At 39.6% G+C, this 14,652-nt stretch overlaps 1 protein-coding gene across 12 annotated transcripts in view; it reads right to left on the bottom strand.

Annotated features, from left to right (window-relative positions):
* Positions 1-14,652, bottom strand: part of ABI1 (abl interactor 1) — a 77,383-nt gene that overhangs the window by 1,587 nt on the left and 61,144 nt on the right. For 2 of the 12 annotated variants that reach the window (XM_051611806.1, XM_051611795.1), the window contains 6 exons: positions 13,152-13,292; positions 10,849-10,949; positions 9,655-9,735; positions 7,877-8,053; positions 5,121-5,207; positions 780-965 (listed from right to left, as the gene is read on the bottom strand). In XM_051611806.1, the coding sequence (XP_051467766.1) occupies positions 780-965; positions 5,121-5,207; positions 7,877-8,053; positions 9,655-9,735; positions 10,849-10,949; positions 13,152-13,292 (773 nt within the window). The remainder of the gene's footprint in view (positions 1-779; positions 966-5,120; positions 5,208-7,876; positions 8,054-9,654; positions 9,736-10,848; positions 10,950-13,151; positions 13,293-14,652) is intronic. The other 10 variants (XM_051611796.1, XM_051611798.1, XM_051611807.1 and 7 more) reach the window with 7 other exon arrangements.

The raw sequence follows: 14,652 nt of genomic DNA, 5'->3' as shown, positions 1-14,652 counted from the left end.
TCTCAGAAACCTGATGTCTTAATGCCTAGCAAATAACATATTGTCATCCCATGAGAACGTTCTGTGCACAGTCCAGCCAGGAGTGAAGACAGAACACAGCAGTTCTGCCAAGACAGGTACATGGGTACCCTACCCTGTTTCATATGCACTGCAGTACCAGCCTGATCATAAGAAAACTTGCAACATTGCTGTTGACAAAATGGTCATTGTCAGAACACAGGCAACTCTACAGGCAGGAAATCAGCATCTCAGTTATTCATGGGAAAAGACATTTATTATATGAGTTCATACCTAAGTACAGTTAATAGACTGCTGATTTAGAGTCACTAATAAGTCTCCAAGGAGACTCACTTCACTACATTTTATAGTTGAAAGTCTAACGATCCACTCTAGCTACCTAGTTTGATGGGATAAATAGAGCTTGGACTTTCTGGCCCTTTTGCAACACTATTTCTAGATCATTGCCAAGCAATGCCCAGGTAGCTACAGAGTCCAGCAGTTCAGCAAAGATGAAAGCTATTCAATTTACATCTGCTTGTCATAACAAGGGATATTTTTATCCATTCTAGAATGCTTGAAGGTATTTTATAATCCTTCCAAAGAAGGCTTATATTTTATCACATTAGGCATAGCCACAGACACCACGAAAAGAATGGTTTGAGTTCTGACTTATCAGGGACAATGCTTGTTTTCATCAGACCCAAGCTAAGTCCTTCATCCCCTCCAGATACTATTAATCCTCTGATACTGCAGTAACAGAGTAGCAACGCTTCTCTTACCTTTCTCTATATAGTTTTTAGGTGCCCAAGCAGGATCTCCATCTGCATAGGGATCACTGTACTGCACAACAGCAGCCTCCTCATCCTCATAATCCACGGGGGGTGGGGGTGGAGGAGGAGGAGAGTCATCAAACATCGGCATCTCATCGGGAGGCGGTGGTGGGGGAGGAGTCGGGCTATCAGCAACTAGAAACGTTTGGAGATTATTTTTTTCTTAAGTCAAAACAGTGTGGGGATGCAAACAAACCTGAGGCTGTACACTGTAAATAAAAGGGGTGGGGTGAACAACACACATAGCATGCACTATAATACCATGCACTGATTAGGAACAGAGGCTTTGTATTAACATCTAGAACATACAACTACAGTTGCTATTAGTGGTCAAATCTATGCATAAATGCTACTAGAGTCAAAGCACATGCTGCGGGGTGTAAGCTGAACACCAGCAGGGGGGAAAGCTTCCTGCTGTGAAGTCCATGCGCTGAGGGGCGTCTGCAGCCCTTAGCTATGGGAGGACTCCGAGTGGCACCTCTGAGCCAGGCAGCAACAGGCCTCTGGACTAGACCAGCAGCTTGATTATTTTTTAACAAATCCTTCTTCTATAACAATTACTTAATGTATTTATCAACACTGCTTCCTTGGATCCCTTCTCTCTCAGAGCTAGCATTAAGGGGACAAAAAGATCTGGTGTGCATCATAAAAAAAGGGAAGAGACTAGTGTTTAAGATTTAACCAGGTGAGAGAAAGCCAAGTAAACCTGCAGAAGAAAAGCTTTGCAAAGATCCTTATCTTACAGACTAGCTTGTGTGTGTGCACACATCCAGGATTCAACTAATAAATGGAAAACTACAACAGGCAGCTGCTGCTCTTGGGGAAAAACTGCTCAAGGAATTAAGTGCATAATCCAAAATGTCAAATCTCTGCCCTGAGATTCTCCAATCAGCACAATTACGAGTTGCTTAGGGAAAGGGAAAAGGAGAAAGGCATTATGGTACAAATCACTCTTAAAATCACTTCATCAAATTAGTTTTCAGTAATGTTCACAGCAGCTGGCAGCAAAGGAGACAGAGAATATGCTCAGATGCAAGACATCAAGTCACTTATCCTGTTCCTTGGGAACTCTGGTTCATTACACACAGACCTAGGTGTAAGCACTAGGAAGCCCATGTTACTGAAAGGAAGCTACTGTTACTAAACTCAACTTTGTTATATAGCAATACAGATTTAATTACAAGAGATTTGGGGGTGTGTACACCAAGAAGAGGCTGAAAACCACTACTCTAGAAAGGGTTTGACTGGAAGGTATGACATCAGGCTGGGCATGTGCTCCAGAGCTTGGAGCTTCAGCACAGTACACTGATTTCAAGGAAAAAGCCAAGCTGTAGGGCAAGGAAGGAATAACACTGAGAGAAGCCTTAGCTATTGCTAGTTACAATGGTACTGCAGATTAGAAATAGGGCTTCTGTTTGCTTCAATGCTCTTTACTTTTGCCTGGCCACTGCTCCAGCAGTGACTAATGTTTGCTTTTCAGCCACATGCCCCTGACAAGCGGCTTGAGCACAGCTCCCATGTGCTAGCTGGGTCAGACTGGTTGCACTGGTACAGGGGAAGTCAAATCTCTTGCTGTGAGGGGGCAGAAGCCACCAGAAGCTGCTGGGGCAGAGGCTGCCTCAGCTCTGGCACCCAGCCTGCTTTCTACTCCTTGAAGAGCTAATGCTGTATTTCACCTGCAAATCCAGCTCTTCAACTTGACCATCTGAGCTGTATGCCCACAGCTCTCTGCATCAACAAGACTGGCAGCCCCTGTATTAGTGATTCCTCTCCCATACAGAAGCCCACTTATGTCACTTGGAGACAGACTAACAAAGCCCTTGGCCAACTGAACACTATGTCTTGCCTGTGTTACTGAATAGCACTCACAGGCAGGCTTCATTAATCCACCACGGACACATGACAACACTGTTTCTGAATGGATTGGTTTTGTGCAGTAGTTTCAGCACATCTTTCACAAAATGAGTATTTCTCCCCTTAATTTTTTTCTGCAGACAGGATAAAAAGCCAGTATTGAAACAACAATCCTTTGAGATCTTGCGAAATCCTTACCTTAAGAAATGCAAAAAGTTGCATTTATTAAAAAATGAAGTTGCTTATTTGAAAAGAAGAAGCCAGGAAATGCAAGTGTGAAAGTGCCAGCACACACCCTGACTGAGATGCAATGCAGACACTGCATGCTTTATGGGAATAATTTAAAACAATTCAACTTCACATTTAAACAAGGGGAGAGAATGGAACAAAAAATTAGACAAGTGCCACCCCATGGAAGCATCCCACTGCCTCTTTTATTTTAACCTAGACTTTTCCTGGTTCTGAACGTAAAGCAGGCAGACTCTAGAATAGTGTTACTTTTCCCAGGGAGAAAAAAAAAAAAAAAAAAGCATACAGGAAACCACACTAAATGAGAAAGGGTAAGAAGACCAGTATTTATACAGCTCCAAATTAAGACTTCTTTTCTTGCCTGTATTCACGTCCCTGTTCTTTAAGTGAGGACCAGCAGACTCCTTTTTAAAGGACTGGGTGTGACAGTACAGCAATTTACATCCCATCAGTTGTCTTTGGGCACTGGACACACTGGAAGGAGATACCCACAGCGTGGGCACAGGGCGCAGGAAAAGACGCGTTGCATAATTTTAAGCCCTCTGTCCTCGTCCTCTGAAAGACGTCCATGGAGCAGAGGATGTTGCTTTCCAAAGCCACAGATCTTTATGATCAGGAAAAGACAAGCCTACCCACATATCTCCTTAACTCCACTCCCCCGTAGACATCTTGCAGAAGATGAGGCAGATGAAAGTCTAGCACACAATGCCAAAACTCAACAACAGCCTCTGCAGCCAGTTTCGCTGAGCGTATGCGCAGATTGCCACACGCACCCCTGCCTCCGGAATGAGGCAGCAGCAGCTCAAAGCTATACTTGTTATGTAACTCTCAAACCCAAGGGACTGTTAAAAGAAAGAAATTAAAAAGAATGATTCCTAAGACCAGATTTCAAGCTTCAGCTATTTTTGCTGCAATCTCATTCACAAGTCAGCTTGTGTTTTGTTGTTGCACACACAAGTAAGTCTGTCCCTTTCACCTCTGCTCTCCCAAGGGCTGTGTTATCTCCAGGAGGACAATACTTGGAACAGTTCAGAAGCAGGCGTCAATTTTCTCAAGTTCATCTGCAAGTGAAGACATTCTGTAACCTTAATCTTCAGTAGGTTTAACACTACACTTTGAATTTTGGAAACATTTATCAATAAAATTTTGTGGCATACTATTCTACATCAACATGATTCTTACTATCTATCTAGCACAACAACAAAATACCTCCTGTCTCTAAGGGAATGCTCAGAACATGACCACTTAAAAGCTCTAATGGGAAGCTGAACAGCAGCACTGAGGGCTCCTAAACGTATACTGGAGCTATACAGCTGCCATGCAGTAGTAGCTCCTGAGATCCCAGCAAACTTTGCTGTGGCTCCCAAGCACTTTAAAAACATTTTCTACTTATTTCATGCCCTGTCTATATTGCATTCATTCTGTTGTTTACAGAGCTGCAATGTACTCCTATAGGAAAGATGTTCCCAGACCAGAAACACAACTATACCTGCACTATCATTTGGGACAGTAACACCCACCTGTAATGAATCAAGCAGTAATGGTAAAAGCAGAGTTACCAGTATAAACCACCTTGCAGTACAGATCATAGCCAGGGAGCACATCTCTTGCAAACCTAACAAGCAGAGAGCTATGCTGCAAGAAGCTCAGTAGGGAAATCTGACTGGAGAATACAAAGAAATGGAGAGGGAAAGGCTGCAGAGAAATATCTTACAAGCTCCTTTGTAATGGCATTAGATCATTTCCATTAACTGTACAGCTTCCTGAACATTACTACAGTATTAGAGTCAGTGGTTACACAGTACATGTTTTGACAGTCTACATAAGCCTTTCTAATAAAATCTAATCAATTATAACTAGTGAAAAAGCCTCAGGCAGGATGGTTCAACATGAAATTAATATTTTTAATAAGATACATTTCTATATCCATATCAAGCAGATGCCACATATTTCACACTGTATTTCTATAATAAATTTGCAGTTTGGAACAAATGGGTCAGTAATAATCATGCACATGTTATAAAACATTGAAGAGTGTGCCCTTCAGCTCCAATAGCATATTGACACTAGAATGCAAGATGGTATTAGCTTCTGGAAAAGGAAACAAAATAGAGTCTGACTTGCCAGCCATGCATGCTAGAAGAAAGTAGGCTCTACCCTTTAACAGCTCAGCTTGTCCAAACTTACTGTTTTCCTGCACCCTGGCCACGAAGCCTGTGAGAGGTATCTGTGGAGTCAACTGAGGCATAGGGGGAGGGGGTGGAGCGATAGAAACTGGTAGCAACACACACACCATATCAGGGAAAAGTCAAACAGACAAAGAGGGGGGAAAAAAAAGAAAAAAAAAAAAGAAACAAACAAAAGCAGCCGTCAGTAACAAGGACCACAAAACAAAGTATGTCAAGAACAACAAGAACACACACACAGAAGAACCTTCTTCAAGCTTGTGTTCCCAACAAGGCTGAATTCGTGGTTAGCCAATCGAAGATCAAAAAGCAAAAGCATGCCCCTGTGTTTAGCTGAACAAAAAGCCAAGCACAGGCCGCGTGTCTGGAAGCTCACAGGGTGCACGTGTGAAGGGACCTGCTCTGCTTCACTTGGGGAGCACACAAAATACTGAGCTTTTCATCTTGCTGCCAAATGAGGATTACTGAAATTCATTAGTTATCTTTTAAAAGTAGGCTACTTCAAGTAGAGGTGATGTTTTGCAGGATTCTGGACTCCTGTAAAGTAAGAGTAGAACGCTACATCGAGTGCAGCAAAGCAGCACTGAGAATGAGCAAAGTCAACTGCTTTATGAGGGAAATAATGCTGCAACTTCATATTCATACAGAGAGTACCTCTTGCAATTTTTTTCTGCTGGGGCAGGGGGAACTGGGTTAGCTTACTATGTTTTCATTTCACATAGAAAAAGAGACCTTGTTGCTCACTGGCAGGAAAACCAAATGGGTTTAAAGCAGAAGAGAGCTTTATTATAAATTATTAAGTCTTCTGTGGTTAGAGGCACTCAGCAACCTAAAAGGCTGATGAAGTCTTCAACAGCTACCACTGGCTACACTAGCACGCAGAGCTTGCCAAGAAACACTTCTTCCAAGCTCATCTTCTCTGAAGTATGTACCCATCTGGTGAGTAGTAAGATATAAGACACGTGGCACCAGCGCTCAGAGATGCTGGGCTGACAGCTAAGATGTCCAACTCCTCCCTCTACACGAAGGAAAGAGGCACAGTAGGGCTCTCCATTCCAAGTATCAGTTCTGACAGGACATCTACCCATGAAGTAGGGGAAAGAAGAAAATGAAAAAACTCAACATAACATTAACTCATTTGTTTATACCATCCCCCTTCTCAGTGGAATTTCTCTTGCACTGAAGACAAGAATCTCTTGTGAAGATGGAAATTCAGCAGGGTAATCCAGTTGGAACCAAATTTGAAAGAGGTTCTGTATTTCCAAGTAAGCAACGGTTTTAAATAAAGCCATAACTAAGATTAATGTCTGATGAATAAAAATGGAGCATCTAGTTCATTACAAAACTAATAATCAAATAAACAGTATGGAAGAAATTATCAATAAAAGAGGGATAACAAACAGGTTTCTCACAAAATTGAAGTAAACATCTAAGAAAAAACAGATTATTTGTTAGCATGAAAAGTAAAACCTTAAGGAAACATGGGACCTGAATTTAATGTCAAGACAGCAGCATTAAAAAATAAATAAATAAAATCACCAGTTACAGAAACAGAGGAAAACAGTTTAGAGTAGAAAACCACACCCATCAAAATACTGGTTTAAAATGTTGACAATCAGTATTTTGAAAACACCAGAGAAGCTAGATTAAGGAACAGCACCTGCATTTGAGCAAAAAATTGCTTTGGACAAATATAAATATTCAGAACTGGTGGTGTGCACTACATTTAAGACAAATGAACTATTTTCAGAAGTAAAGCTCTGTTTATTCAACAGAACACAACTGTTCAAACATGAAGGAGCTTCTGTTGTTATGGTGAATTAATTTGGGGAAACAAGAGGGTGGAGGAAAATGAAGAGCCAGCATGAGTGAAAGAGAGTGCAAGGAAAATCAGGATTTTTGTTTTTAAAGAAAAGGTAATGTGTCTGGGTATAAAAATGCTTTCTGATAAATCAAATACTTGTAAAGAGGACTATCATTCCTCCCTGTTTGTCTGGTCAAAATTTATGGAAATGGCAAGGAATAATTTTCCTGATAGAAACAGCTTTGTACAAACACTCAAGTAGATCCTTGTTCTGCCGATCTTTCTGCAGTTAACCTCATTTGCCCTGTTGGGTAGTAGGCAGGATGCTGATGACTAAAACCTTCTTGCTTCCCTATGGTATACCTCCCTTCCCTCATTCATCTCCATCTATACTACTGCAAGTGTGGAAGCACAGAGGAGGAGTCTGTAAAAAGAGAGAGACTGAGCTCTTTAACAGCTGAGGTTAAAACTAAGAACAAAGGATAAACTTGGAATCAAGAAAGGATTTAGGAAAGAGACAGAGAGGAACTGTGTAATGGGAAAAGTTTGTTACGTGAGCACTGTACTCTGACAGTACTCTCTTGCCACTAGCCCAGTAGTGGAGGGACTGTACTACAAGTGTATTAAGTCTCCTGAAAAAAAAAATCTGGTTTTAGTTTATGTTCTTCAAGCACACCTGAAATGCTAAGTAGAATGTGCCTATAATTAGATAGGCAATCATAATTTTTTGTTATGAGTAAAAGCAAACAAGTCAGAGGGGAAAACAGTATAATTGCATATAGTGCAATCACTGTACAACTCCGATACGGTTTTTCTTGTTTGTTTTTCCTTCTATTTTAGGAAAGAAAGCAGTAATCAGATTGACGTTTTTCATAAATTAATTAAAATGCCATGCATGTGTTTACAATCATTTTGCTCAAAACAGTTTGTGATTTCAGAGCGCAGCAGCTTACTTGAATTTTGAGAATAAAGAGGCCCGCCATTAACATGAGGTTGAGCAGAAAATGGGGCAGTCACAGAAGTATTCCGTCTGTATCCACCAGAAGATGCTGAAGAAGTGGTAGAGTTGTGTCGTGAGATTTGCCTGGTCATTGTGCCATACTGGGAACCAGGAGCTGAACCCGGAGCAGCTGAAAAGCATTAGCCAGAGGAACCAAGGAAAAGACTTAAGCAGAGCATTACTTGGGACAGAATGCAGAAAACAGAAAAAAGCCCAGAACATGGGAAATACTTGATTACAGGTCTCCAATAACTTGAGGCCAGTTAACAGGAGATTAACAGAAACCAAACTTCCCTGTTATAATCAATAATGAGAAAAAACACACAGGACATAAACCAACACTCATATGAAGGGCATTTCAGAAATGCTGGGAACTACATTGAGAGACTGGATTGGACTGGAAAATTGAATCAGCTTCCAATTCCTAAGCGTATCTCAATTATTCTACATGCAAGACTCTTTATTCCAAAAAACACAAAAAAAATCCACATTCTGCTTAAAGCAAATGCTTTCCATTATGAACCAGAACTTGTCTCCAATCTAATATAAAAAGACACTCTAACAAAACAGTAAAACAAATGTCATAAGCTTCAAACACTCGGCACATTTATAAATCATACTTGCTAGTTGTGCTTTTATATTGACGGAATTTGCAGTAACAAATAAGAATCAGCAATGCCAGCTGACAGAAAGACATGTCTTTCATTCTTCAAGATGAACACCCATTTTTACCTTCCACATGCTTGCTGCACAAACTTCATGGTTAATAAAACAACTGAAGTTCTCATTTGGACTAATCTCTGATAGAGAAAAGAATCTCACAAATCGATATCACATTGCATTTTTCAGTGCAAAAATTGTTTTGCAATAAAATGTTTTGTGCTTTTATACGCATATATATAACTATATATAAATATACACAAAAATGCATATCCACATATACATAAACAGTGTGTGATCAGCAGTTTGCAGTCCTGTAAAGATATCCACAGTCACTTTCACTTAACACTTAAGAGAAAGTGCAAAGGGTTATGTGGGTCAAAGCCTCCAAAGCTAGTTTCATAACACAATGAATTTTGTCATCAGCCTGTGATAAGAAAGGGTGGGGTATTTTTTCCTGCCTGTTTCGAAAAGCACAACTTTTAGATTTTGCCCTATCAGCTATATGTAACACGTGAAGCAATTTTTCAAGAACTGTTAGTTCGTATCCTCAAGTCCTCCAGTTTGCCACCCACCTGCAGCATTACATATTGAAACCCAAGCCACTGTGACAGACATTTATGCTTTTCAGTCCCCTTCTGCCCACAGCGTAGAATGCATACATCACCCTACACATCAGCTATCGTTAAGCCAGAGTGCAACTGTAGTGGCTTAGTTTCAGCTGCAGGAGCAACAAAGCACAATACCAACACTTATGCTAATTTTGAGTTCTTAAAGATCAGATTATTTGCATCTTAGCTTCCTGGGAACAGAGATTTCAAGCAACTGGCAGCTTTTCCCCCCTACCTTGTGCATTTACCTTCAGAGGCTTTAACCACAATAAATTAGTGGAGATTAGATTTGTTTAAACAACAACAACAAAAAAAATCAATACCAGAACTGATTTTTACACCAGAATCATGTAGACCCCACTACAAAAGAAAAAACAACTTCACTAAGTCCATTAGGAAGAGATGATTATTTGATTATGCAGCATGACTGCAATCACTTCAGCATTGACACAAGTCTCACCTATCAGACTGCCCATCGGGAGAGGTGGTGGCAGTGGTGGTGCTGGCGGGGCTCCAGGAGGAGGAGGAACAGAAATATGTGCTAATAAAATAGTTTATATTCCTAATTAGGCCATATATTTTTTAAAAAATAATAAACAAAAAAGCACGGGCACTTGATAGGCTTCCCAAATAAATACAGAAATTCAGCTTTGGTCAACTGATACAAACTCAGGCCTGGATCCTACACAGGGTTCTGTACCTGCAAATCTTTATTCCCATTTATTATGTTTTTTAGGATGCCAGAAAACAGTAAGATTTCATGCCTATCTGTACCACTGTAGGATCAGAAACAGCTGGGAAAGGAAAGTCTACACCTGCATAAGTGAAGACTTGTCATCTGAGGAGAGAGGTGTAAGAGATGCAGTACCAAAATTACACTGTTCTCTTGTGCAAATCAGCTTTATGTGCTTACAAAATACACAGATAGCAAACAAGTGACTGAGCTGCTTGGCTTATAATAAAGAAGGATTCTACACATTCTCACCACACATCCTTCTTAAAGATAAGGGAGTATGCTTTCAATGCTGAGAGATCCTGCACTGTTTTCTTCTATTGCTGTGCCATCTTATACACACTAGTTCTCCTGCCTCTCTCAATGATCTCCAAAATAGCTTAGAAACTGTAATCCTAGCATAAACAACACTGGTGGATAAGCCTGAATTCTACTACTGCTACTAGCTGTGTTTTCACAGTCATTTTCTGTGTTTTATTGTAAGACTTTTATTTAATTAAAAAAGAACATGTATATACCATCATTGGAAGATGGTTAAACTAGCAGACTATTTCAGAAGGCAACATGTCCCATCAAACATTTATGTAGTTGCTGCTGCTTCTCAGAGCATCCAGAAATGCCAAACTATAGATAGGCATTTAGAAATATATGCATCTCTCCTTCTATCCCCTCCTCTCTTTGATTAGCTTGTAAAAACATGGACCAACAAAGGTGTTTTAAACACCCACTATTCTATAAGTGATTGTTCTGCAAGTACTTTAGGTAAATAATTAAAACTGTAGATGTCCCTCAGCACTCATAAGAGATTTTATGACTGTGCCTCAGGGCAGTTTCTATCCCCTTGTATTCAGTCAAATCCCTCTGCAAACACAAGCAACTGACACTACAGCCTGGAGTTACCATGGGAAGAGTCCCACATACCTGGTCCGATGGTTGGCGGTGAAGGTGTAGGCACGGCAATGGGAATGCCAATACTGCTGCTTCCACTGTTCTCTCGACTGCCGCTTCCTCCACTACTACCACTATACAAGAAAAACACAAGTATTAGCACAGCATTTCCTACAAAGGCCCATCCCAAAGGTGCTCACACTTCTTGCGAGAGCTCTGCTAGCCTAACTCAATTACAGACTTGAAAAATCCTCTATGAAATGCCTCTGTCTCTACCTACAATTGCAAACAGCTAATCAACTCTGGATGAGCTGCACTCCTAATAAATTGAGTTAGCCAAACCGATAAACATCACTACACATAAAATGTCTAATTAAATGCTTTTAAAAATGAAAAGGTAAGCAACCATAACAGTTCTAGGCAATGGAGTAACAACTGCAGGAATAGTTCAGAGGCCTTGTAATATTTGAAAGGAATAAGCTGGGGCAGGAAGAGTTAATGCCTAAACTACAAATAATAATTCAAAATTATTTATGATGTTGGCTGAAGGAACATTTCCTCTACTCAGAACAGTTTACATTGAGAACTTTTTAACTGAGAACAGCCACGACAAACCAACTGGGGTTTCATGTGGTGTGGATAATTTTCTGTATAGCTAACACTCCCCCCACAGCCATGCTCACACTTTTTGCATATGAGAATTTTGTTTCTAAGATAGTCTGAAATGTAACAATACAGCCAGGTCACAATCAGTATCATCATATGATATACAACCTAGAGGCCAGCAATACAGATTTTTAAAGAACATACTTCTAGTGAATTACTGAATAACATTTCTACATGTCTTTGGAGGACATAACACTTCATTGAGAGAGATGAAGAAAAATCAAGATTCAGGTGGAATCTGTTCTTATTCTTATCCAAGAGCACTGCTTACATCAAGGCTTGAATTTACATTAATTAAATTGATAATATAAAGGGAACTAAGTCGTCAAGATGTTTTGAGGCCGAAACAGCACTTCAATCCATCCATGATAATTAAAGAGTCCTCAGTGATGTTACAGTTTATTTACGATTCCTGGGTAGCTACAAGGCAGTGCTGTCAAGAGTCTAGCACAGATCATTCAAATATATCTTAAGAAAATAACATTATTACAAAAAGCAACTCAGTGATCTAAAATGGAAGCCAAGATAATTCCTTCAAAATTAATGTTCTGTCTGCTGAAGACCTTGATCTTGTCACCATGGTTGCGGCTGAATTTCTAACTGCAGTCTACGTAAAAAGATCTTGTGAGACAGAAGTACGGAGCATTCACAGTAGCCAGCTAAACAGATTAAGAAGATCTTCATTGCAGACAGATTCAGAAGTTACTTAATTCTGACAGTATTCCATGATCAATTCACCCAAATTACTGTCTCGATCCCTATTAGTGACCTACTGTGTTTAACTGTCTACTGGAAGTTGGAAAAAAAACAACAACCAAACAGCAAAGAAATTCTCCTAAAAATAAGCTAACTTCTTACTTTTAACTGCACTGAATTCTTTAGTCTCTTTCTTTCCTGCAGTTTGAAGCCTGTGATAAAAATCAAACTGAAAAAACTGAACTCACTCAAAAGGCTCAGAGAAAGAGCTAGCCTTACAAATAGAGAAAAAGCATTTTAAAAAACGAACCAAACCCAAACAAGGTATAATTGGAACACCCTTCTCACCTGAAACATACACTACTCTATCATCAAAGCCTGTAAACACGTGGAAACAAGTGGCTGATGTGTCTGCTTTATGAATAGGTTTAATTTTCTACTTTTTTAAAAGCTAGCACCGATTATGAGCATTATGTTTTAACTAAAATAAAGCAATCAGCTCTTTCAAAGTACCTTCATCACAGTGTTCCTAATCAACAGAAATTTCCCTTTACAATTAGTGGTCTTGAAAACAACAACAAAAAAAGCCTACATTTATTTTAACCTAAGGTTAATAATGCAGCTTTAAACCCATTAGAATATCACTATCCTACCTTGCAACTGAATAAATTTGGAAGTTTTTCTTATTCTTGGGAAACAAGCACCACACAACAACATAAATTCATTGTACAAAATGAGGCCTGTGGTTATGGAAGTTGCTAAATACATTAAGGCTTCTACAGAGTGTGAAGAAATTTCTGTGTGTTGGAGAAGCCAACAATACAGTGACATTCTGTTAATGCAGCATGGAAGAATAACTCACCTTTTGCCTTTCAACAAAAAGCCAAGAGGCATAAGGCTTCAAAGCTTTTCTCTGACTTCAGTAAGCATCAGTATGTGAGGCAGGAAAGAGCTACAGAAACAAAATGCTCTACCTGTGTGTTCGTGGTCTCTGGTTCAAGGAAGCTGTCCTTCCCGGACTGTGCTGACTGCCCAGCCTGGCAGGACTGGTCATGTAATCATTAGGGACCGTTGGCGGTTTGACTGGCTCCAGGGTTTTGTAAGGAGTATTTCGTCTGGTCAAGGAAAAAAAGATTCAAAGAAAGAAAAATACAGAATTAGAAGATTAAAAGGATAAATGAATGAAGTAGTGCAGCCATTTGTTTCCTAAGTTTTCATCAGAGATCATTACACAGTGACCCACAGTCCACAAATTCCACCAGGCAGGGTAGACAGGTTACATTCAACTCTCCAAAGTGCTCTTATGCAGATAGATCCATAAAGCTGGCCTGCAGCACATAAATTGATTTAAAAAGATTAATGTAAATTTATCACCCAAAATATATTCTTTGAACTAAATAACATCCAATAGTTACATCCACGTAACAATCTGGAGTTACCTTTCAGCACAGTGCACATGATAAAACTCTTCCACTGTAACAATTTCCTCTTTCCGCTGCGCCCCCTTTCCCTTCCCCTCCAAATGCTTTCCAAAAGCATTCCTGGCTAAAGGTATTCAACTCATTAAGACAGGAGTAATGCTGAAAGATTCACTGAACAAGTTACATTTGCAATTACCAGTGCTCTTCCTATCTGGTGGCATTATTTCATCCAGTAATCAAGCAATCTCATATCACTTAAGCAGATCTTTAAGTGCTTCACAGATGAGCTTCATTGTCTCCATTTTGCAGCCAAAGAAAATGAAGCCCAGAGACTTATAGGGTCACCTAGCAGAGCAAATCAAGTCAGAAATGTAGCACAGATCTTTCAAGATGTATTTACCAGACCCATTCTCCCTTAAGAACAGTGCATTTATTGTACTGAATCACAGAGCTCTCCATTTCTGACCAGTACCTAAGAGATCTCTTGCAAGACATGGAATTTGGCAATGCACCAGCCAAGCAAAAAAAAAATAATACTAAACTACAGACATTTAATAATTTGTTCAAATACTGGTTAGAACTGAGTTGGTAAGTTATACAGCTTCCTGGTATTTTAAGAAACTTACTGACTTCCTTTTTACAATATGGGACACAATAGTACTAAATTATTATTAAAGCCTCTCAAAGAGAAAGTGGAAATACCATAATTGTATACATGCACTGCAGTATTTGCCAATTAGTTTGTCTATACAAAGAAGTTCAGACAATTTTACTATGCAGACTGCTACCACCCATAGATCTGCCAGAAGCAATCATTTGTGGGAAAGATAAAGCAACTTTGTATTCCAGTTGTAAGAGATAGAGCTCTAAATATCACCAAATAAAATTATAAGCAGGAAAGATTTCAAATGTGTTTCCAACAGAAATAATCTTGAAAACTAATGTTTTAAAGTATTCTACCCTGGAATGCACTAGCTATGGGAACTACTCCTCAGCTTTGCAGTACTATTTATTTTGCCTTTACAGTTTAAATATACTGTCTAAAGCAAACCCT

Source organism: Apus apus, chromosome 2 (assembly GCF_020740795.1).
Source record: "Apus apus isolate bApuApu2 chromosome 2, bApuApu2.pri.cur, whole genome shotgun sequence".
Lineage (NCBI taxonomy): Eukaryota > Metazoa > Chordata > Aves > Apodiformes > Apodidae > Apus > Apus apus.
Note: the sequence above shows the minus strand (reverse complement) of the source record. Positions and strands in the feature narration are given on the sequence as shown.